This window comes from Lactuca sativa, chromosome 7 (assembly GCF_002870075.4).
Source record: "Lactuca sativa cultivar Salinas chromosome 7, Lsat_Salinas_v11, whole genome shotgun sequence".
NCBI classification, from domain to species: domain Eukaryota; kingdom Viridiplantae; phylum Streptophyta; class Magnoliopsida; order Asterales; family Asteraceae; genus Lactuca; species Lactuca sativa.
The window spans coordinates 202,956,189-202,979,955 of record NC_056629.2 but is presented as its reverse complement, the minus strand read 5'-3'; the positions used below and the strand labels follow the sequence as shown (position 1 = coordinate 202,979,955).

The 23,767-nt window shown below is 32.1% G+C and overlaps 2 protein-coding genes across 2 annotated transcripts; both read left to right on the top strand.

The window, feature by feature from the left end:
- The first annotated feature begins 2,462 nt into the window (after positions 1 to 2,462).
- Positions 2,463 to 3,209, top strand: LOC111895069 (auxin-responsive protein SAUR78). Its single transcript, XM_023891211.3, has one exon. The coding sequence runs from the start codon at positions 2,508 to 2,510 to the stop codon at positions 2,973 to 2,975; it is 468 nt and encodes a 155-aa protein (XP_023746979.1). The 5' UTR covers positions 2,463 to 2,507; the 3' UTR covers positions 2,976 to 3,209.
- A 10,040-nt stretch (positions 3,210 to 13,249) lies between these two features.
- Positions 13,250 to 16,564, top strand: LOC111893655 (uncharacterized). Its single transcript, XM_023889747.3, has 5 exons — positions 13,250 to 13,532; positions 13,616 to 13,671; positions 13,820 to 14,925; positions 15,076 to 15,457; positions 16,368 to 16,564. Exons 3-4 carry the CDS (start codon positions 13,881 to 13,883, stop codon positions 15,453 to 15,455), a joined length of 1,425 nt encoding a protein of 474 aa, XP_023745515.1. The 5' UTR covers positions 13,250 to 13,532; positions 13,616 to 13,671; positions 13,820 to 13,880; the 3' UTR covers positions 15,456 to 15,457; positions 16,368 to 16,564.
- The last annotated feature ends 7,203 nt before the right edge of the window (positions 16,565 to 23,767 follow it).

The window sequence follows — 23,767 nt, the reverse complement described above, 5'->3', positions numbered from 1 at the left end:
GACATGTAATATGACCGTTTTTGGACAGGAAGTTATTTAGATATATAACTACCATATGACAGTTTTAAGACAAAAAGTTAGTTTTCTGTTATATATGATCAATTTCGGATTCTCTTTTGGGTACAGATTCATAACATCTTCTTCATTCTATATTCTAGAAAATTAGTGAGTTTCATCCGATTAGAGATTTTGAGTGTACCCTCGAAATGCTTTAATCTGAAAGTGTTTCACAACTCTCACTGATCCAAGTATATCTATACCCCGAAAATCTAACACAATTGGCTGGCACCAATTAATCTAACATGTCCATTCTACAGGATACATATTGGGTTTTTATAGCCATCACCAACATTTTCTTCGACTATAATATTTCATAAATTAAATAATAAAGGGTAAACTTCGTAATTAAGATAATTTTTAGGATAATTTACGTATATTTACCTAAAATCCTTTTTCATATTAGACCAAATTGATTTCCAAAGTTATTTCATTTATGAATTATCTAAAATCCTTGTCTTTTATATCAACATAATCTTTAATATGATAATAAATGAATAATAAAGGGTTAAATTTGTTAATTTTGTTGAACGGTTGTGACTGATTACTTTAAACTAATTAAATCAACCAAATTAACTAGTCACAAACCATATGACTTTCACTATATTACTTCAAGTCGATTTTTATGATCAATTGGTATTGAAAATATGATAAAAATGGTTAATGTTGTTAGTTGGTTTCCACTGGTTATTTTTAAATAGCTAAAGATTAACCGGTTACAAATAGGGTGTTCAGTACAAACTTCAAGTCGGTTTTATGTTCATTTGGTTCCGAAACTATGATCGAAAGTATTATCATGTTTATTGGTATCCAAACAAGCACATGCATACAATTGCCAGCTTCAAATTAGGGTTTTCAATAAACATTTCTTATAAATATTTTTTTAACCGACAAACCTAATATATTTCTAAATTAACTAATACCTCTATTTAGGTTTTAGGCGAGGCTTAACCCCCAATTTCAAAGAGTAAAAACAATATCTCATACCAGTCGACTAAAAATCTTGGAGTATATGTTATAAATATTATTCCAAATATGATGACATTTTAATTATCTTTTAACAATTTAATCAGACAATCTCAAATCCAAATTAATTATATTAATTAACAAGTCAACTATTATTTAATTTTTTTAAATAATTAACAAATAGATTTTTTATTTATTACTTATTTATTTATTTATTATGATCGGTAAATAATAAATTCATCATATATAAATGTATGATTTATTTCATGTCTTTAATTTGTCTTCATGTGTGACAACATAGTTTCATACATAATTAGTTTTCCAACAAATTATTGTTTCCTACATACAAGATTCAACACGAGAATGTTTTATTTGTCATGGGATAGAATAGTATTGGACATGATACCGAAACATGAAGATCACAAACTCAATGGGAGTGGCATTGGCCATTGATAGATTAAGGTTATGTTGATTGCAATGATTCATACATGTCAAGTAATTGTTACGAATAATATGACCTTCAATAAGAAGAGGGAAATATTCTGAAAGTAGTCTAGATATTAACTTACTTTCACCCTATATATTTGCCAATCATCTTTTACTCTCTGTTTTTTTTTCTTTTTTTTTTCTTTTTTTACATTATCTTCTATTGCTATTATATGATTCATGTTTTATCTTGAGTACACATTTTTACCATTTCTATATTTGTAAAACTGTTGTGTATAATTAACTTCGTATTCGTAAAATGTTCATGGGCTTTTCTTTGCTCGTATTTACTTCTATCTTTATTACTTATATCTGTTTTTTTAGTTACATACCATTGTCTTTTCTTCATTATATGGCCGACGTTTCACAAACATAATATCTTCCAAAAATATTATCATTATTATTGTTTTTGTATGCATTTTCTACAAGGACAAGGATTTTATAAAACAATGGGTCCCTTTCTTCGTCCTGCTTGATTTAACCATTCACTTGTCAACCACGAGGCAAACCATATCTTTCAAACTAAACATTAACCAAATTTTCAAATCCAACAAAAAGAAAGACTTAAAAGAAATCTTATTCATTAAATATCTATATCAAATCAAACAATACGTTTTAAAATCGATCAATAAACCGATAGTAATACATATATATATATATATATATATATATATATATATATATATATATATATATATATATATATATATATATATATATATATATAATAAATTTATTATTATAAAATATAAACATCCACCGATATTAAAGAAAAGGAGATGAAATGTTATACGTAACAATTAATTCCCAATTAATATATCAGTTATAAGTGGGACCCTCAAGAACTCTAAACATCCACCTCACGCCCACCATCGTTTTCGTATTTACAAATTGCACCCTCTCCTTTTTCAGTTACAGTATATATATATATATATATATATATATATATATCTCCCCATTGATTCCGAATCCTCCTGCAAACTATTAACAAATCAGCCATGAAGAAGATCAATGTGATTCTAAGGAAGTGCAAGACGTTATCGAAACAAATAGGGAGAAGTTCGTCGTTCAGCAGTTTGGGATCTAACTCTAAGTCTGCTAGTGCTAGACATCATCACGACAGAGCCGCCGGAGATGGCATAGTCTGGAATACGAATGCTATCTCCGTCTACGGCTACGGCGGCGACGGCGACAGCAATGTCAGCGGTGGCGAAGAAGAGCCTCATGAAATAGTATTCGTCGGAAGCTCGAGGAAACGGTACGTTATTAGTTCTAAGTATTTGAGTCATCCACTCGTTAATGCTCTCATCGAGAAATCGAAGCCAGTTAGTGACGACGATGATGATGTATCGGTGATCAATTGTGAAGTTGTACTTTTTGATCATCTGTTATGGATGCTTGAGAACGCTGATTTTAATGTCACATCGGAATGTTTGGATGAGTTAGCTGATCTATACTCGTCTTGAAGAACTTTTGCAACGAGATCTATAAATTTAGTTTACCGAAATCGGATGAATTAGTGCATCAATCTCAAAAATCGGGATGATTTCATGCATTAGTTTGATACTTTGATTCATCGGTTTTTGAGATTATTATAAATTCTCGTTATATGTATATGTACTACTATGTAGATTAGCATTATTTGTTCAAAAATATCATTAACGACTTTATTAAATAATTTTTATGAGTTTTTATTCGTATTTAACTCCCAAAATTATTCATTTACCTGTTTTTTTTTAACTAATTTGAAATATATAGGAATTTTTTTTGAGCATTTTTTATTTATACTGTCACTGCATTAAATAATAAAATAATGTCGATATTTAAACGAACTATTATCTAATTATTTCAATTTCAATGTTTAAAACTACATCCAAATACTATCGAGTGTGACATATTTCATTCTGATTGTCTGATTTTTTAATTATTCAGTTTCATCATAATTAATTTCAAGACAAAAGCATCAAATATTCTTCGGAATGATCATATGCTATTTATCTTATTCTAGATCACACTTGAATGAAAACAAAATGAGCTAAAGTTGAATTATATACAAACCAGTCATAAGTCAAGCTCGAGTTTTACACATAAAACTTATAACAAGTCAAGATTTAGCTCGAGTTAATATGCTCTATTCTCACATTTTGTTTGGGATTAAACAAATAAACTATATTTACTGGGAAAATCTAAAACTTAAAATGATAGCTAGGTTAACTAATATTATATTTAACTCACGGATTAACAACTTGCACGACTACGAAATTGATGTATTGTATTCGATCATATTATATGCATACAAAATCTCAACAACCGCTTTATTGAAGTAAACAAACATTACTTGTTTATATGGTTTCCTTATGCCCGGGTATTTAAAACGGAGGAAACACTTAATATGACTAAATCAATTTATGCATTAATGTTTAGTGTCGTACATCCAAAAATGTGGTTGATAATATTACCACATGATGCTTTATAATTTGCTTTTAAAAATATGAAAACTCAAGAACAATAACATATATATATATATATATATATATATATATATATATATATATATATATATATATATATATATATATATATATATATATATATATATATATATATATATATATATATATATATATATATATATATATATATAGGTTCAGGTTCGTTTGAGACCATTCTAATTTTGTGAGACCGTGAGACCAAATCAAAAAATAATTTTAAAATGCAAAATAAATGGAAAAATCCAAAAATTCTTTTTTTAAATGTTATTTTCGGAACTTGAATTAACTAAAAAAAATATAAAAAAAATATAAAAAAAATAAAAATAAATAAATAAAAATTCCGTTTTTTTTTTTGAAAAATACGTGAAATATTCTAAATAGAATATTTCACTGACATATTCTAAAAAATAATTTTAAAATGCAAAATAAATGGAAAAATCTAAAAATTCTTTTTTTAAATATTATTTTCGGAACTTGAATTAACTAAAAAAATAAAAAAATAATAAAAAAAATAAAAGAAAATTCTATTTTTTTTGAAAAATACGTGAAATATTCTAAATAGAATATTACACTGTACATATTCTAAAAATAATTTTAAAATGCAAAATAAATGGAAAAATCAAAAAATTCTTTTTTTAAATATTATTTTCGGAACATGAATTAACTAAAAAAAATAAAAAATAAATAAAAAAAAATATAAAAAAATATAAAAAAAAATAAACAAATGCGTCTCACGGTCTCACAAAATATAAGTGGTCTCAAATGAACCTAACCATATATATATATATATATATATATATATATATATATATATATATATATATATATATATATATTCGAAATGTGTGGACATCAGATCGGTTTGTCAATTATAAAATATAAAGGAACTATAGTTCCAATACTGAAACATCAATAATATATATATATATATATATATATATATATTATTGATGTTTCAGTATTGGAACTATAGTTCCTTTATATTTTATAATTGACAAACCGATCTGATGTCCAAACATTTCGACTAATTATGCATCAAATTTGATGCATATTAGTTATACATGTGATAATAGGTTCAATGAAGAAATTATAAGACCAACTGGTATACATTGCACGAGATGGTCTGTGGTCTAGGTGGCTACGAACCACGACCGTGCACACCACCCCGGTGGTTCGTGGTGGGTCGTGGTCGTAGCCTTCCGTGCTCCGGACAACGACCCTAAACGCCCAATGAGATTTTACGATGCAAAAATTCGACCGTTTACTTTTATGTAGCTGTTGAACGGCTAGATTTGTAAAAAATAAATAAATAAATAAACAATTTATTTACCTATAAATACCATATTTTTACTCCTTATTTTTTACACAATTCTTTTCTTTCTCTATACACAAACTACACACTACATCTTCACAACCAAAATTCATGGATCCCAACCAAAATACCCCTCCAAACTACCGAAATCGCAAACCCGATAACGCTTTTGCGTTAGATACAACACCTCGACAATTCCCGACTATGGAGTCACCTCAAGGCGGTTTTATCAATCTATTTCAAAGTGGTTCCCCTATCCAACAAACACCACTTTTCCAACAACAATATCAACCTTTTCCGGCTTTCCAACAACAACAAATGCAACAACAATACCAACAATTTCAACAATTCCAACAACTACAACAAGTCCAACAACAATCGTCACAACAACAACAACCATCAATTTCACAACCACCAAGCTCACAACCACCACTTTCGCCGGATTTTGTTCCGGAAACGCAACATTCACCACCACCTCAACCAAAAAAGAAAAAAGGAAAAAAAACGGTCCGACCCACTACCACCCAAGAAAGGGTCCCATGGACAAAAGAAGAAGAAGAAAAGTTAGTGGAGGCATGGGTGGCGGCTTCCGAAGATCCAATTGTAGGAGATAGCCAGCCTTACGGAAGTTTTTGGAAAAAAGTCCGAGCCATTTTTTACGAGTTAATGGAAAGTCAAACTCGAAATGCCGATCAAATTACGTCGAAATGGCGAGATATTCGACTAAAATGCACCGATTTTGGAGGAATCTACAACAATCTCCTAAACATACGCAAAAGCGGCTCGAACGATTTTGATGTTTTTAAGACGGCCATGGACCAATTTGAAAAAACAACGCCAACACGCAAAGCTTTTCCGTATATGAAACCGTGGCTAAAATTGAAAGACGCCCCAAAATGGAAAGAGCAAACGGAAGGAAGTTCTTAATCTTCCGGTTCAAAGCGTTCGAGAAACCTCGATGGAACTTCTCAACAATCGGACGGCCGAACACACATCGATATCAACGACGATCCGATAGATCTTGAAAACGACCAACCTCTTCGTCGGCCCGTTGGAAGAAATAAAGCAAAAAAAGCGGCGTCAACATCTTCGAATTCTAGTGTTATGGATATGTTTGGCGATAAATTTGATCGATATGTGCAACTTCAAGAAACGAAGGCCGAGGTGATGACTTGGATGGAACAAAAAATGATCGAAGCACAAACATCATTTCAAGAGGCACAAGAGACACTCCAAACAAAAACCGATATGGAAATCTTGAAAATAAAAGCGAACGACCTTGAGGGCGAAGACTTGGAACTTTTCCAAGCAATGAAAGAGTCAGTTCGAGCCCGACGTAGGCGTAGGGGGTAGTTTATTTTATGTATGGTTGGAATTTTTAGTTTTTTTTAATGTTTTTTTTTTTAATTTTTTTTTAAATTTAACTAATGTAATTTTTATTTTGATTGTTATTTTTATTTTATTTTTTAATTTCAATTAATTTAGTTTTTATTTAATGTAATTTGGTATTTTAATTTAATGGAAAAACTAGTATTAAAAAAATATTTTTAATGTATTTTTGAATTAAATTTAAATAAAAAAATGAGGTGGAGTGGTGTGTTTAATGGTAAGTATCTCATGTTAGTGGTAGTGGAATGTGGTGCTGATGTGACACCCACCACATATGTGGTATGTGGTGGGTATAACGGATGACCCAAGATGCATAACCTCGTGACCGTGAAAATTACCTTTTTAACCTCGATTCCATGAATCCTTTACAAATTAAGTCCAGATTTACTAAACATCCCCTATCTTCTAAAATCTTTACAAAACTAATCCAGAATTTACAAAACCGCCCCTTGCTTGACAATTTCTTTTCAATTCAGTCCTCAACTTCTAAATTTATGACAATTAGCCCCTCGAGACTATCCATTGATATATATATAATTGTTTATTTTAGGACTACTAGCCATTCATTAATTAATTTATTTATTTAATAAATAAACGGGATTTTACACATAGTCACCCCAATATTAGTCATATTTTTCTTTCATATCTGGTACCATAAAAAAAATTTGGGTTGGTTTCATGTTTCCTAAGATGTTGCTCTATGTCTAGGATCTACCGGGTATACGTATGGAAGATAGGCTTTGTTGAACACGAAACTTTTTCAGTTTTCTTCTTAGACTTCTCAAGGAACTCCATCATCTTTTTAATCATCTCAAATTCTGAATGCGATGGTATCCTTCCCACAGTTTTCTGAAACATTGGATCTATAAAAAAAGAACAAAGAAAATACAATCAAAGTTTCATGTATGTTGCTGTAACAATAAACAGATTTGGTATGGTATATCCCAAGACATGTAACTCATTCAACTTTTAACCAAATCAAGAGTTTTTATAGTCTAAACTTAACTACAAATCCTAATATACACGTAGGAAAAAAATTCACGTCAAAACAAGTTAAATTGAGTAGGTTATGCACATTTAAACAACAAAGTCAGATTATGTTTAATTCCTGAAACATAAAAATATCTGATTTGACACCCTTCCTTGCGGGGCTTGTAACTCATTCAATTTTAACCAAATCAAGCATTTTTATAGTCTATACTTAACTACAAATCATTATCTACATATAGGTAAAAGATTCAGGTCAAAACAAGTTAAATTGAGTGAGTTATGCAACTTTTAAAATTTGGACATAATGTTAAAGAAGTAAATATTGCTAATGAGCTGGACAGAATGTTAAAGAAGTAAATATTGCTAATGAGCTAATCTTACTTGGTCATCAAAATCTTTTGCAATCCAATTAGCCGGATTACCATCTTCATTATTGGCATCATGAACATCTGAGTTTCGGTATCTTGATGATGGTACATTTGGTAACCTATTCAAATCCTACATTGTCAATATAACACATCAATTATATAACTAAATAAATTCTTAGTTTTGACAATCTTACATTCATACTATAAACTGATCTAACAAAAATCTCGCATGTATGTCTACAAAGTAAAAAGTACATTGTTAAATGGAACTTAAAACATGAAATACAAATATATAATCTTACTTGATCTTCATGAGCATCCATAGTTCGAATCATTGAAGCAAAATATGAAGATGTCAACTTGAGAATTGAGAAGATGATAATTGGTGAATGATGATGAAGATCGATGGAACCTTGGAGATGCTTGGAATCGTATAAGGGATGATCGATGCTTGGATTCCTTGGAGATGTCGATCGATGGTAGGGTTCTTGACTTGGAGTCACTGAGTCGTGCTTGGATTTTGTGGGTTTTTTTGCGATTACTTTTTTTACATCCAAATTAGAAGTACAAACGACAAAAAGGCATGGGTTTTTTTAAAGACTATCCGGTCCAATTCCCGGTTTTGGGCCGGTTCCAACGATGGGTTCTTACCGGGTCCCGATTGACGAAATTATAGTATCAATCCTGGCCCGACCGGTTCCATCGGGTTTCGGTTTCAGGACCGGTTCCGGCCGGTTTCCAGGTCCATGTGCTCATCGCAGCAGATAACCCATAGTTGTTTATCATGTTGTGCTGTATGTGGTATTTTAGGGAACTCACTAAACTTTATGCTTACAATTTGTGGCTTACATGTTTCAGGTTTTCCTATATTAGAGAAGGGGCACAACAAGATTGCATCGCATCAATGGGGGACTTGTGTGCATGATAACTCTTAAATGACACTTTGATAAATGTTTTCAAATCTTGTAGTTGTGAGTTGAATAAACACTTAATGTTTTAGTTGCAAATTTTGGGTTGAAATTTAGGGCATTACAACTTTTTTTTATCAAATATTATTAATTTATAAACTAACTTATCAACTACCAACTAATATATTAGCTAAAAACTTGCTTTCTAACTAGTCCAAACATGACTTAAATCAAAATAAGGTATAATAAACCAATGAACCAAGACCAAATAAAGGGAAATATCCAAAAAAAAGTCCATAAAGTTTGGCTTTGTTAACGCAAAAGTCATCTCTATTTTTTTTTGTCTTTTTTTGCAATTAAATCCAAAAAATCGATAAATACTTGCAAAACAACCTTTATACCCGATTAATGCTAGTTTTTAGGGCAAAATTCTAAATAAACAATCAGGAATGACTTTTTTGTTAATAAGATTAAAGTTTAAGGACTTTTATGATATATATATATATATATATATATATATATATATATATATATATATATATATATATATATATATAATGTGGATGGACAACTATTGTGTGGACATGTGGATAATGCTATTTTATGAAAATTACTAAGAGAATATGTTGTTTAGTAATGCGAATACGTTCAATCTCACAGAACTATTGTTATTTTAATGGATTCTCACCAATTCTAATTTATTTTTGTTCTCATTCATCGTTTTTTATTTATTTTAATTATTACATAATACGGCTCAATAAACATCCTGATAACATTCTGACAGAATGAGAATAATTAAAAAAAAGTGTATAATAACCTTATAGAGGATTTAATTAGTGAAAATGTTTAATAATTATATAAGATTGAACGTATTCATATTATCAAACATCATATTTTCTTTGTAATTTTAACAGAATACCATTATCCACACGTCCACACAATAGATGTCAATCCACATTTGAACCTACCTCTCTCTATATATAGGGTTATGTTATAATGTGGATGAACTATTATGCGGACGTATGGACAGTGCTATTCTATGAGAATTACTAAGAGAAAAAAAAAATTAATAATGCGAATATGTTTAACCTCACATATGTATCGTCATTTTCATTCATTCTCACTAATTCTTATTCATTTTTGTTCTCACACAATGTTTTTCACTCAATTACATTCTTACAGAATACAACTCAATAAACATTCTGACAGAATAAGAATAATAATAAAAAGTCTATAATAACCTTATAGATGATTTAATTAGCGAGAATGTGTGATAATAACAATAGCTATGTAATATTGAATGTATTCATATTATCAAACAACATACTTTCTTTGTCATTCTCACAGAATAATACTATCCACACGTCCACACAATAGATGTCAATCCACATTTGAACCTCTCTCTCTCTATATATATAATATAATCATTATTGTGTTTTTTAATAAATAAATATGAGTTTTCTTCAAATTATATATATATATATATATATATATATATATATATATATATATATATATATATATATATATATATATATATAGAGAGAGAGAGAGAGAGAAAGAGAGAGAGAGAGAGAGCTATGTTCAAATATGGATTGACATTTATTGTGTGGACGTGTGGATAATGCTATTTTGTGAGAATTACAAAGAAAATATGTTGTTTGATAATATGAATACGTTCAATCTTATATAATTATTTTAATTATTAAGCATTTTCACTAATTAAATCGTCTATAATGTTATTATACACTTTTTTTAATTATTCTCATTCTGTCAGTTATCATGATGTTTATTGAGTCGTATTCTGTAAGAATTAAAATAAATAAAAAATGATGAATGAGAACAAAAATAAATTAGAATTGGTAAGAATCCATTAAAGTAACAATAGTTTTGTGAGATTTAACGTATTCACATTACCAAACAATATATTCTTTTAGTAATTTTCATAAAATAACATTATCCACATGTCCACACAATAGTTTTTCATCCACGTTATAACCTAGCCCTATATATATATATATATATATATATATATATATATATATATATATATATATATATATATCACTTTTTTTTTTGTTTTTTATGATTATCTTCAATAAATATCATAACTAAAATAATAAAGATCTTATCTATATCCCATAAAATTTAAGAGGACTTTGTACGTCGGTCTCAAGAAACATATTTCTAGGCAACATGTTACTTCATTCTTGAATTTTTAGGTCCGAGATACAAAACTTTTACCATAAAACTACAGCTACCGAATAGTCTCTCACAATCAAACGACAATACGACATCTTAGAAAATGAAGGCTTACCGAATGACGTTATTCTCAAGTAGAGCTCCATATTACACACTATGTGGCCTAGAAACGCGCTTGTTACGACAAATCAACAAAAGTTCTATTAATTATACTTAAAATACGTTTTTATAACTGTTGTATAACAACTTAAACTTAATTTGGTCGTTTCTAAAAAAATAGAAACTCCCTCCATTGCCATTCTTTGCACCCAAATCACTCTTTTACACCCAAGATCAACAATAAAGCTAACATATAGACTAGAAACGCGACCCATACGACAAATCAACAAAATCCACTTAAGTTATATAGGATACAGATGATATCTTTATGATTATAGTTATTATATATAAATTTGAGGGTGTTTGTGATTTTATCTCAAAACAACTTATTGACTTAATGACTTTTTGAAAATTCAATAAGTAAAAAAAATGTTTGACAAAAAAAATTAACTCAGACTGTCCCTTGTTTGTTTAAAAGTTGCACGGTTCATCTCTTATTAATTTAAATTTGCACGTTTGATCCTTTGCGAGACTTAAAAAGACTATATTGCCCTTGTTTATTTTCTTTTTGATTCTTTATTTTTTTATTAATTATAATATATAGAAAATGAAGTGGGCCTCACACTTACCGACCCCCATCCTCATTTAGTCGGATGCCCTAAATCCCTTTTCTCGTTTCTCTATCTTCATCTGAAAACCTCCCCTTCATGTGAAGTCAAAATCTAGCCACCTGAGGAATTCAAAATCCAGTCGTCGGAGGTACTCATTGTCTCCTTCAAACCACCGATGTCGTCCCCTGCACACCACCGATTTCATCCCTACAAGTAACGTCGACATATCCTCCAAGCCACCATTGCCTCCTCATCTGTGTGTTGCTACTGTGGAGCTCGATTGTGGAATTGGACGGACCACAAATACCATCTATGTCTGTCCTCCTTCTTTTGACTCTCTAAATACTGATAAGGTTGAATGTAGAAATAGGTTAGTTTATTGAAATGGGATGATGATGATGATGATGATGTAGTGGATGTGGAAGGGCAGAGATGAAGAAGTTGAAGGTGCGGAGGATGGTGACGTGTAGGTAAGAGGCGGATAAAGGATGGAGAGAAAGAAGTCATCTGGTGATTATTTAGGAATGGATTTGGTGGATTTCGTTGATCAAATTGCAGTTCTTAGTTATAATTGTGGGAGGAAGATTGGACTTTATAAGAATGCGACAGAGAACCACCATTCGTAGCTGCCAGCACTTGTAGTGGGTGGCGATCAAAAAATAGAGAAAGAAAAAGGTTAGTCTCGTCGGAGAAAGGAGAAGGAGCGTCGGAGTTGCATGGTTGTCGGTTGTGAGTGTAAATGAGAGAGAGGGAGAAGGAAACCAGGGATAGGGGAAGGGGGGATGGGATATTAACTTTTTTTCTTTTTTCTTTTTTTAATCTAAACACTAATAAATAAGTAATAGAAAAATAAAAAAGAAACTATTAAGGGTAAAATAGTCATTTATGTTAGTAAGGACTAACCATGCAAGCAGAGACGGTCCGAGTTAATTTTTGAAAAATAAGGACTAAACACGTTTTCTAGCATATACACGAGGGACGAATAATGTAATTTACCCTTACCCAAACCACATGACCTGTAATTTACTCTTAACTTTTCTTTTCAGTATATTCACATTTGTGTAACTAATTTTTTGTGTACATCTAGGTAACGAACTTTTTGAAAGTGTTCATATATAACCATTATGACCGAATGTAACCTGCTACAGCCGGTCATAATGATCATATATAAATACTTGTAAAAAATAGGTTATCTAGATGTATATTAAAAAAGGATCTTAATAAGTTTGTTTTGTTTATTTTATTTATTTTTGTAGATTTTCACCCATCAAATACAAGGAAAAGAATAGGTCGTATTGAAATGCTTAAAAATTAAAAAATGATGGCTGATGTTTTGAAAACCTAAAACTTTATGTCTGTTTTTGCAATTAACCCTGAAAAACAAAGACCCAAAACTCATTACTCATGAGAAAAAAAGCTCCTATTGATGGTTCGGAGGGACAACAGCCGCGCCGGAATCGTATATCGACGCTGATTAATTAGGGTTTTCTTCGAGGATATTGATGAGAAGACAAGGATCGTAATATTTTTCTGTAACTGCTGCAATTCAGTATACATGGTTGGATTCTTAGGGATTAGGGAAGCGGTCAAGTTTGATTAGAGTTCTAAAATAGCAATGGCTGCCTGAGTAAATGCTTGCATCGAAGAGCAAGGTGCGTACAACGATGCGTTTTATCAATTGATTTGTGAAATATATTACCTAAGTTCTGTACTTTCCTGTGCAATTCATTTTCAGGTTTGTCGTTGTTTTTGAGAACTTGTAACACCTCCCGACGCGGTTTCAACTTTCCGGTGAGTTTTTTCTTCTATGTTGGTAACCTGAACTGTTGATTAAACATGTAGTCAGAGTGTTAAACTCATTTCTGGAGCTCATTTAACTTCAACAACCAGATTATTGGGTAAAAATTGATCCACTTGAATTTATTGTTCGATATAACAGTGATCTCAGATCATATCCGTCGCTTTCCTTTACAAAAAGCAAATTGATTCTTCATCTATTCATGGCTGGAAATGGCCTACCAAGTTTAGGTCGAGTGAAGCTCACAGACCTAATAGCATCCGAAGGCATTCCTTCAGACACATACAAACTCTCAGTCTCAACTCTCTCACAATCACTCGCTCAATATTCTGCTGCCATCATCCAGTTACCACCAACTGATGGTGCTCTCTTACGGTGTTGCTTGGAATCTGCTCGACCTTATTTCAATCAAAAACCTCCATATCCATCTTCAGACATGATTCACATTGATGACTCTCGTGAATGGTGCAAAACCTCAGGTTACACTGCAGATCCTCAACTATGGCAAGAAAGTTATGATTACAGACCAGGGTTAACTTCAACAGAACCCAACAACGACATTGAACTTCCACCTTCTGGATTGACTGATATCTTTATGCTATTAGGAAAAGCAGCTCGTGACATACTCGATGCAATCAGCTTTTACTTGAATCTCAGAAGCTGTGCGTTTACTGAAATACTGGATAACGTTCCATTAAGAAACAGAGAAATATCATCTTCTGTGTTGTCAGTTGGTTGTCATGCAAGACCATCTTTTCAAGGAGCTCAACACCATAACTTAACAACTCAAGAAGATGGACAATTAGTTATGTTTACAGATCATGAACATCAAGTTGATAAAAGTCTTGTATCTATCATAAAGTCAGATAAAGCAGGACTTCATATAAGAGATTTTAATGGTCGATGGGTGCTTGTGGATGGTGATCTTGGTCCTCAAGAAGCAATTATGTACCCTGGACTTGCTTTATATCATGCTACTGCTGGCTATGTTAGTCCAGCTCTTCATAGAACTGATATCAACAGTTTACATGGTGGCATGTATGGAAGATGTTCTGTTTCTTATAAACTCATGCCTAAATCTATGACTAGTTTGAATTGTTCTGAGATGAGAGCAGCTGGACATGGTGTTGAAGCTCAGTTTCAGATTCCAGTATCGGTTGATGACTTTATGCAGAGATCACATTCTTTGGATCAACTTTTTAACAGAAACAGTTTCCCAAGTTTCAGTTTTCCTACAGCTCAAGAAGGTTAGTAAGTTCCTTTATAACACATATATATATTCACTATGTTTATAGTATAGAACCATAGATTTTATTTTAGTTTATGTAGTAGTAGCTCTTAGTAAGAAGTTTTTTAACAACAGGTCCTTAGCCGATGCTATAATAATACTAATACAGGATCTATAAAACCTTTAATGAAGAGAAAGAAGAACAGCACTAGGTGTAAGCCTTTACCCCCTTCTAAAAGGCTACGCCTTGAAGCTCAAAGGGTTCTAAAAGAAAGGGTTCAAGACATAGCTGATAAAAAAGGCATCAAGCTGAGATTCTGTAGTTTAAAGGAGTGTGAGAGTCATATACACACGCTTGATAGTCCATGTGGCAACATCCGATTGGAGATTGGGTGGCCCCCGGGTGTGCCATTTGTTCATCCACATGATCTTCCAAATAAGGCAAAGATTGGATTTCTTGAAACGTATGAACCTGGTTGGACTGCTAATCATGATATGGAGCTCACTTTGATTGAAACTGGACAGTCTAGTCAACATGCTGATGGATAACTGTAATCATCTTCACTTTTTCTATTTTACTCTTTTGGTCCTTCAGTTGATTTGTTTTTAAAATTTTGGTCCCAAAAAGTTTTCCCTTGCAATTTTGGTCTTTATTTGAGGTTCTTGTAATGTTTTTTTTTGTTCATGTTCCAAGTAAATGACTTTGCTTTTGGGACCAAAATTGAAAAAATATTTAAATCTAGGACTAAAAATAGTCATTTTACTTGGAATAGGGGACAAAAACGTTTTCAAAAACCTCAAATAAGGACAAAATTTGCAAAAGAAATATTTTTGGGACTAAAATTTCATAGTTATTTATACCTAAGGACCAAAAATAGTCATTCCAAAAACTTTCAAAAACCTCAACTAAAGAAAAAAGTTGATTTTTTCAAATTTGGTTTCAAAAAGTTCTTTTGCAATTTTGCTCCCTTCTATGAGGTTTTTGGTCCATGTAAAATGACTATTTTTTGGATTAAAATTGCAAAAATATAGATGATTTTTTCAAATTTGGTCATCCAGAAAGTTTGTCTTGCAATTTTGTTTGAGGTTTTTGTAATGTTCCAAATAAAACAACTATACTTTTGGGACCCAAATTTTAAAAATCAACTATACTCAGGGACCAAAAATAGTTATTTATTTGGAGCAAGGACCAAAAACGTTTCAAGAAACCTCAAATGAGGACCGAACTTGCAAAAGAAAAAAATTTGGTTTCAAAATTGCAAAACCAGCTATACATTTAGGGACCAAATATAGTTATTTTACTTGAAACATAGATCAAAAACGTTTTTGATCAAAAAATTGTAAGAGAAAACTTTTTGGGACCAAAATTGCATAAACAAGCTATATTCAGGGACCAAATATATAATTTAGTCTAAAAATGTTACTATTATTACTTTGAATGATGTCGGTTTCTGTTTACAGGAATGAATTTCAAGATTGAGCGAATGAAAGGGGCTTGTTGTAAGTTAGGTGAGAAATTGTTTAAACTCAAGTGCACGCTTTGGATTTTCTTTTTATTTAATTACATTTAAAATTTTCCTTGATTCAGTTTCTGTGCTTCTTGAGTTTCATCATGTTTCGTTTTTTGTTGAGTAAATAACAACTTATTAGATTTTCAATACTTGCAAATACCTAGAAATACAAGCAAACTCTAAAATATTGATGCTATATATTTTAAGCTGTTAATACATTTTTTTTTTGGAGAGTATAATCCAGATTTCTTCGAGCTAACAATGAGTGGACCTATGTTGGGGTCGGATTCAGTCTATTATTAATTGGATTGAAAATCTCAACCCAACCTGTCATATAAATTGCACTGAGGTTGACTTGCACCTAATGGATTGACATGAATTAACCCATTTAAAATACAAATTGTAAATACATTAACTAAAAATTACATTTAAATTAGTTTTAAAACGTAAATAAATAATAGTCTCGCCTGTAAAAGGATGTAAAAGGCTTTAGTGAACTTCTAAAAACATCAAAGACACTACCACCTGTAGTGAAAGCATATTCAGATGCACGTGTTGAGATTGGTATAAGTAAGATGTCCTAACTCCTAAGCCATCCGAGCAATAGTTGGATACCGAATCTCACAAATTCCCTTAGAGTATAAAATGTTTAAAGTATTAAATATATATTAAAGTTAAATGATTTGGCAGATTGAAAACAAATTAGTAATTTTTATTCAATCCAACCCAAGCCAAGCTATTGAATTAATGGATTAGACGAATTGAATCATTTAACTTAAACGAGTTAAAGATCTCAACCAAATCTGTTAATTCTAGGTTAGGTTCAAGTTAGTTTCGGGTTGGGTTTTCTATTGCAAAGTGACTAGGGTTGTTCACTATTCGGATAAAACTGAATTATCCAATTGGACAATTTGGATTGGACTATTTGGTTTAGATATTCGGATTTTTGGATTGGTTTTCAACGGAACCGAATTATTATTTTGGATTTCGAATTGGTTTTGGTTTATAAAATAAGAACCGAATAGTCCAAAAAAACTGAATAAACATTTATATTTATCTATTTATAATATATATCTATAGTTATTTATTAATTTTGTAATTTATTTTTTCAAATAGGTTCAAAAGGTTTAACCGGTAAAAAAAACATTAATATGCATTTTCTCTCAAAAGTTTTGTATCTATAAAATATTTAACTAGAATATATCTTTTTATTAGTTGTTTATAAATTTCAAATCACAACAAAATTATTTGTTTTTGCTTCTTGTGTAAAGTTTGGTAATATTATAATTATATGTCATTTTAAAGTGTTTCGGTTTTGAAAACCGAATTATAAAAACCGATCCAACCGAATTGTAATTGGATCGGATCGGATTTGAATTTAGTTTGGACAATTCGGATCCATGTTTTGAAAACCAAAATCAATTTGGATTTACTTGATTGGATCGGATCAAACCGATCCATCCAAACGAACACCCCTAAAAGTAACCGGCATATTGGGCCGACGGTTGGGCCCAAAATCCTTCATTAGGGTTGCAAAATCATTTTTCCTACAGTTTTGGATTTATTCCATTTTTAAAAAAGCCTTTCTAACTTTTGAATTTTTTTTTTTTTTTTTTACAAAATATTTTTTTCTTACAATTTAAATCATATACAAAATTATAAGTTTGGACCTTGTGGTATATTAAAACTTGGATGTTTGGTCCAAAAAGTTTTGGAGTTACATCTGTGGTCCAAAATATTTCATTTGTTGTGAATTTGGTCCAAAGTTATTTGCAAATATATAAAATGATGAATTTGCCCTTTTAATTTTCTTTACAAAAAAAAAAATACATCTCTCTCTCTCTCTCTCTCTCTCTCTCTCTCTCCACGAATATTAAACCCTAGCAGCCCCCCATTGACCTCCAAACTTGTTCCAACAAGCTTAGACTATGGTTGTTAATATCACCTATGTCGCCACCTGTTGAGCCCAAATTGATGATGATCGGATCTGTGAAGAAACCCTTTCACAAATGAAATGTCGGATCTGTGAAGAAAAACCTTCTTTCTCGCCTCCAATATGGCATGCTCTCTCGCCTCCGATTTGGGTTTCAGTTGCCACTCTTCTAGTTGTTAGGGGTCAGTCGTCATCAAGATCTGACATTCCTTCACCCCCATGCTCCGCTGACCCCTTTGATCGATGACAACAGCCGAGAAGAAGACAACTGGAAGAACCAGTTGTCGTCTCGTTCCACCGTCGTTCTCAGCTCCCTCAACCATTGTTTGACCCTCCCAGCTCCGACAAATCAACCTCATGTGTATCCTTGATTTCTAGCCGCAAAACACCCCACATCCTAACCCTCGGAATTGAAAACCCTAGCTGCCAAGAAACCCTAACTCTTGTTGCCGTCGTAAGCAGATGTTTAGATTTTGACGACGGATTCCTTCTTTAGCTAGGGTTTTCATATTCGTTCTTTGGTTAGGGTTTTCTACTTAAAATATGATCATCAAGAGGTTTCGGTTGGTTAGGGTGTGTGTTCATCAGATTTCGTATGTGTGTGTGTGTGTTCATCTGATTTCATGTGTTTGTGTGTGCGTGTGTTCAACTAATTTCGTGTGTGTACGTGTGTATACATCTAATTTTATGTATGGTTTTTATTTCTGGGATGATTATTTGGCGGAGATGAAGTGGTAGAAAAAGTTTAGGTGGAGATGGAGGTGGCAGACAGTGATGGTGGCGGACGGTGGTGGTGGTGGAAGATGTTCTTGAGTGTTCTTGAATCTATGAATATGTTCTTATGTGTTTATCAAACACACACACACACATGGAGAGAGAGAGAGAGAGAGAGGAATTTTTTATTTTATTTTTCATTTAAAAAATAAATGAAATAATAAAAATAATAATAATAGCAATGAAAAATGACAAAACAGTCATTCTAACCCATATATATAAATTTTTTCAGGGACCAAAACTACAACAAAACTTTTATTTTAAATTACTGATGCAACTCTAACATATTTTAGACTAAACATCCAACTTTTGAGATACCACAGGAACCAAACTTGCAACTCTGTCTAAACCATATAATTTTTCATTTTTGTTTTTTCACCCGGTAAAAAGTTTTTTTTATAGAAAAACGATTAAATTGTTGTTTTAAATGTAGATTAGATTGTACACACACAATTTAGGTCTTATTTGAAAATTGGGTCAAATGTTTTTTATAAATAACCCTTTATTTTATTTTACTTTGTGGTGTAAATTGTAAATCATACGAAATCGATAAGTTGTGTGAATCACATGGTATTCTAGGTATTGATTATCAGTTATTTTTAAGTTTCTTTCAAAATTAATTTTTTAACGAAACTTGGCGAAAGTAAATCTATTCTTCCTTCTTACAAGGACCTTCATATAATTTTGAAATTTCTAGAAACATATTTAAAGCTGAGAAGCTTCTTTTGGTTCATTTGTTGACTTGACCTTAGTGCATCCAAACCATAATATTAGGATTTTGTCATCAAAGAGTTTTGGTTTATTTGATTCTGGTTTTCAGGTTTTTGGTTTTTGGCTGTTGCCAACTAAGCGGTTCTCTTTTATATTAATATAGATGTGATGACCTAATGCATTAAGCCAAAAAAAAAAACATGACTTAATGACACTAACCTTTTAACTATGTGGTACTTTTTTCCTTAAAATTGATGAATATTGACATATTGTAAAAGTATAATGGTCATTTTTCTTATTAAGATGGTTTATTTGGTTCGGAATAGAAAAGAAAATAGTTTTATGTACGAATGCAACATTGATCGACTAAAAAAATTTAGAAACCATTTTACAAACATTTTTTTTCATAACTAAAAACAAATGACAAATTTTCAATTATAAACTTCCATTAATGACCAAATTAATCAGAATTTCAGTTTTATAATCTTGTGATTAAGTTTCTATAAAAGTTCCCATGGGTTACATAGTTATCCTCTATTTTAGTTACAAAGTTTTTTCTATTATATTTTATTTTAAATAGATGCTTTATTTAGGAGATTAAGACACAAGAAATGAAATTGATATTTCTTACCTTAAAGAAAATCTACAATCATCTACGTAAAATATGGACTTAGCAAGGTTCGAATGGTTTTTGGTTGTTGTATCTTGCGAAGCAAATGTTTGATTACAATCAAGTTAATGTTAAGGACAATGTGTTAAAGAAAGACCTTAACAACATTATGCTTATTATGTTCTTTCGTGCATTACCATAATATTTTCCTATAATAATAAAACAAGTTCGTTTGCACGAAGCAAACAAGGATAAATAGAAACATGAAAAAAAATATGTTCAATTTTAACAAGGAAAAACATAAGATATTATTTTTCTACTCGTTTTTAATAGAAAAACAAATTATGCTTGGTTTTGATAACTTCAATTTTCTGAAAAACAAGTTCAACTTTGGCAACTTCAATTTTTGACATCATTGATTGTTTATAAAACGAATTCAGTTTTTGACATCTTAAGTTTTATCAAAAACAACTTTAGTTTTCTATAGCTCTAGTTTGTATAATGACAACCATGACCTCCCACTCAAAGCAAACTAATGCCTTAAAGTCTCATCCATCATCGTTCGCTTCTCCCTACATTTTTAGAGACAATCTCTATGTTATTACTCAAAGAGTAAATAATGAATCATCTTCAGGAACAAAACCTTCATGATATTCACTCGGAAAATTCATTTTCTCCCACAGGCTTTCAGTTAAACAACCTTACGAAAACGTGGTGGTCAACGCAACTTGAGGTAGTAGTCGTTTTGATGGGAGGGGATATAGTGGCGGTGGTAAGAGGCATTAGGAATAGTGGTCTCCGACCAATAATGGTAGGGGTACGGTTTGTACCCTTAAGTTGTTCCTCACTATTTTGATGCAATGGCTTTCCCCTATTTGGGCAAACCTATCAACAACAACAAAGATCATGTCTGCCGCCCTCTCCTCTGATGCAATAGCCTTTTGGGCCTTAACAACATCCTAGTTGGGACAACAACCACGTTTTAATACTCTAACAACCCACCTTAGGCCTGGTTCAACAAATTCCCCCTTTCAACGACTAGGCAATACACTTTGCTTTTGCAAATGCTCAATGTTATGTAATAGCACGTGTGGCCTCTAACCCGTGCTCATGATGATCCTTATCGCACTCTTAATCTTAATCATGTTCTTGTAACTCCAAAAATTATTAAAAAACTTATTTATAATAAATTCACTTACTGAATTTAACGAATTTGGTTTTGTCTATGAATGACTATTGGAGACGTCAAACTGTTCTGTGATGTGATGAAACAGGTAACCTATACCTATTAGCTTGCCCGTTTTCTCGAGCTTTCGTCTCCATTAGATCATCTCTTTGGTCCCAACGTCTCCGACATCCCAATCAACAAGTTTTCAAAATTTTAGTGTCTAGTAATTCAAGTCTGTGTATAGCAATCGAATCTAGTAATGTATGTCATGTGTGTCAATTAGGCGAACACATTCAATTATGCTCTACCTTATCTAATTTTGTTGCAAATGCTTTAATTCATTCTGATGTATGTATATCTCCTATTTAAAGTATTAGTGATATTAAATATTATGTCTTTTTTGGATGATTATTCAAATTAGGTTTATCCATTAAGATCAAAATATGATGACACTATCTTCGCCTGAGGTTTTACACTATGCTACCACATGGTTTATGAGTTCTCTATAACTGACTTTGAGGACTTCAACTAGTTTCTTGGTATTGCTATTATATGGATTCTCGCGGTATGTTTTTGTCTCAACAAAAGTATGCTCTGGAAATTCTAGAATGACAAATATGACACATTGTAAGCTGACCCATACTGTAACATCCCAAAAATCATGACAAAATTTTCATTTTTAAAACCATCACAAAATCCATAATTCACGCAAAACATGGTTCCAAAACCATAAGTATAAATTAGAGTATCCCAAAATTATAAGTCAAATAAAGATCCAGAATGATGTACAGAATCACGGCTTCGCCTTGACCCTATCTTTTGATGTACCTGAAACCATAAAATCAAATTGTAAGTCAAAAATTAGTGAGTTCCCCAAAATACCACCACACACACATATAACAACATGTATACTGGGTCCACAACCATTAGACTGGATTACCCCTGAGCCCACAACATAAGTCTGGATTGCCCTCCCGACCCACAACTCATGTATGGATTGCTCCCGACCCCACAACATAATTCTGTTTTGCCTTCCCGGCCCTCGGCTTATGTCTGGATTGCTCACAGGTTTGTTGGCTTCCACACAAAGCAGTATCACATCAACCCAACGATATTATGTCGACATATGCAACAGATAAACATATAACCATCAAACAGATAATCATGCAAATATATCAGTCTAACAGATGAATACAACATGGCAACATCCTATATACCGGGATACATCATACAACCTAGTGGGTTGGCATTAGTACCTTCGACCCACGAGTACAGTGAGGAAAACTCACCTCACAATCTGAACGGCAATTGAACTATTACTGCTCTAGACATTGGCTCTACGGGTCGCCTATACAACACAAAGGGACCAAGCCACAATCTATTACTTAAAATACCCTAAATGACCTAAATTCATACTTGGTCAAGTCAACAGTCAATGGTCAAAAGTCAAAGGTCAACCTCCAAACTGGTCGCCACGTCGTGGCCGCTAAACGACAAAGCAAACAAGTTCCTACCAAGTCGCCACGTTGTGGCAACCTAAGGTCACACCATGGGGACTGGCCTGGATAACTTAATCCATTAATCCATTTCCCTACAACTCCAAGAGCTCCAAAGCTCAGATCTGGTCCTTCCCATGGTCTTGATGGATAAAGTTTCCAACTTTATCCATTAAGACACCTCAATAAGTCAAGATCCCAAACCCTAATTCCTTAAAGGTGACTAATGTATAAAGTCACTCATTAAGCACCCACTCTCTAGAGTTGCTCACCCAAAGTTTCCAGAAGGGTTTCCTACACCTAATAAGCCATAAAAATCATAGCTTTATGGACACTCGTGTCTAATGCATGTACCTTCCATTTTGGGTCAAAAAACATGGCAATAAGGAACTCAAGCTTGAGCATGGGACCAAAAACTCCATAGATCCTCAAATTTGGAACATATGACACTAAAATGACCACATGAATCCATAAAGTTGCCAAATTTATGAGATCCAACCTTCCAATTTCTCACACCATGAAGATTAAGGGACAAAAAGGCTAGATCTAGAGATAAGTAACATAAAGTTTGGATCTTGAGGACTTACAAGAGTCCAGAAAACAAGCATAAGAGGGATATGGAGAGTTGCTTGCTGAAACAAATCCCAATGGTGCCTTC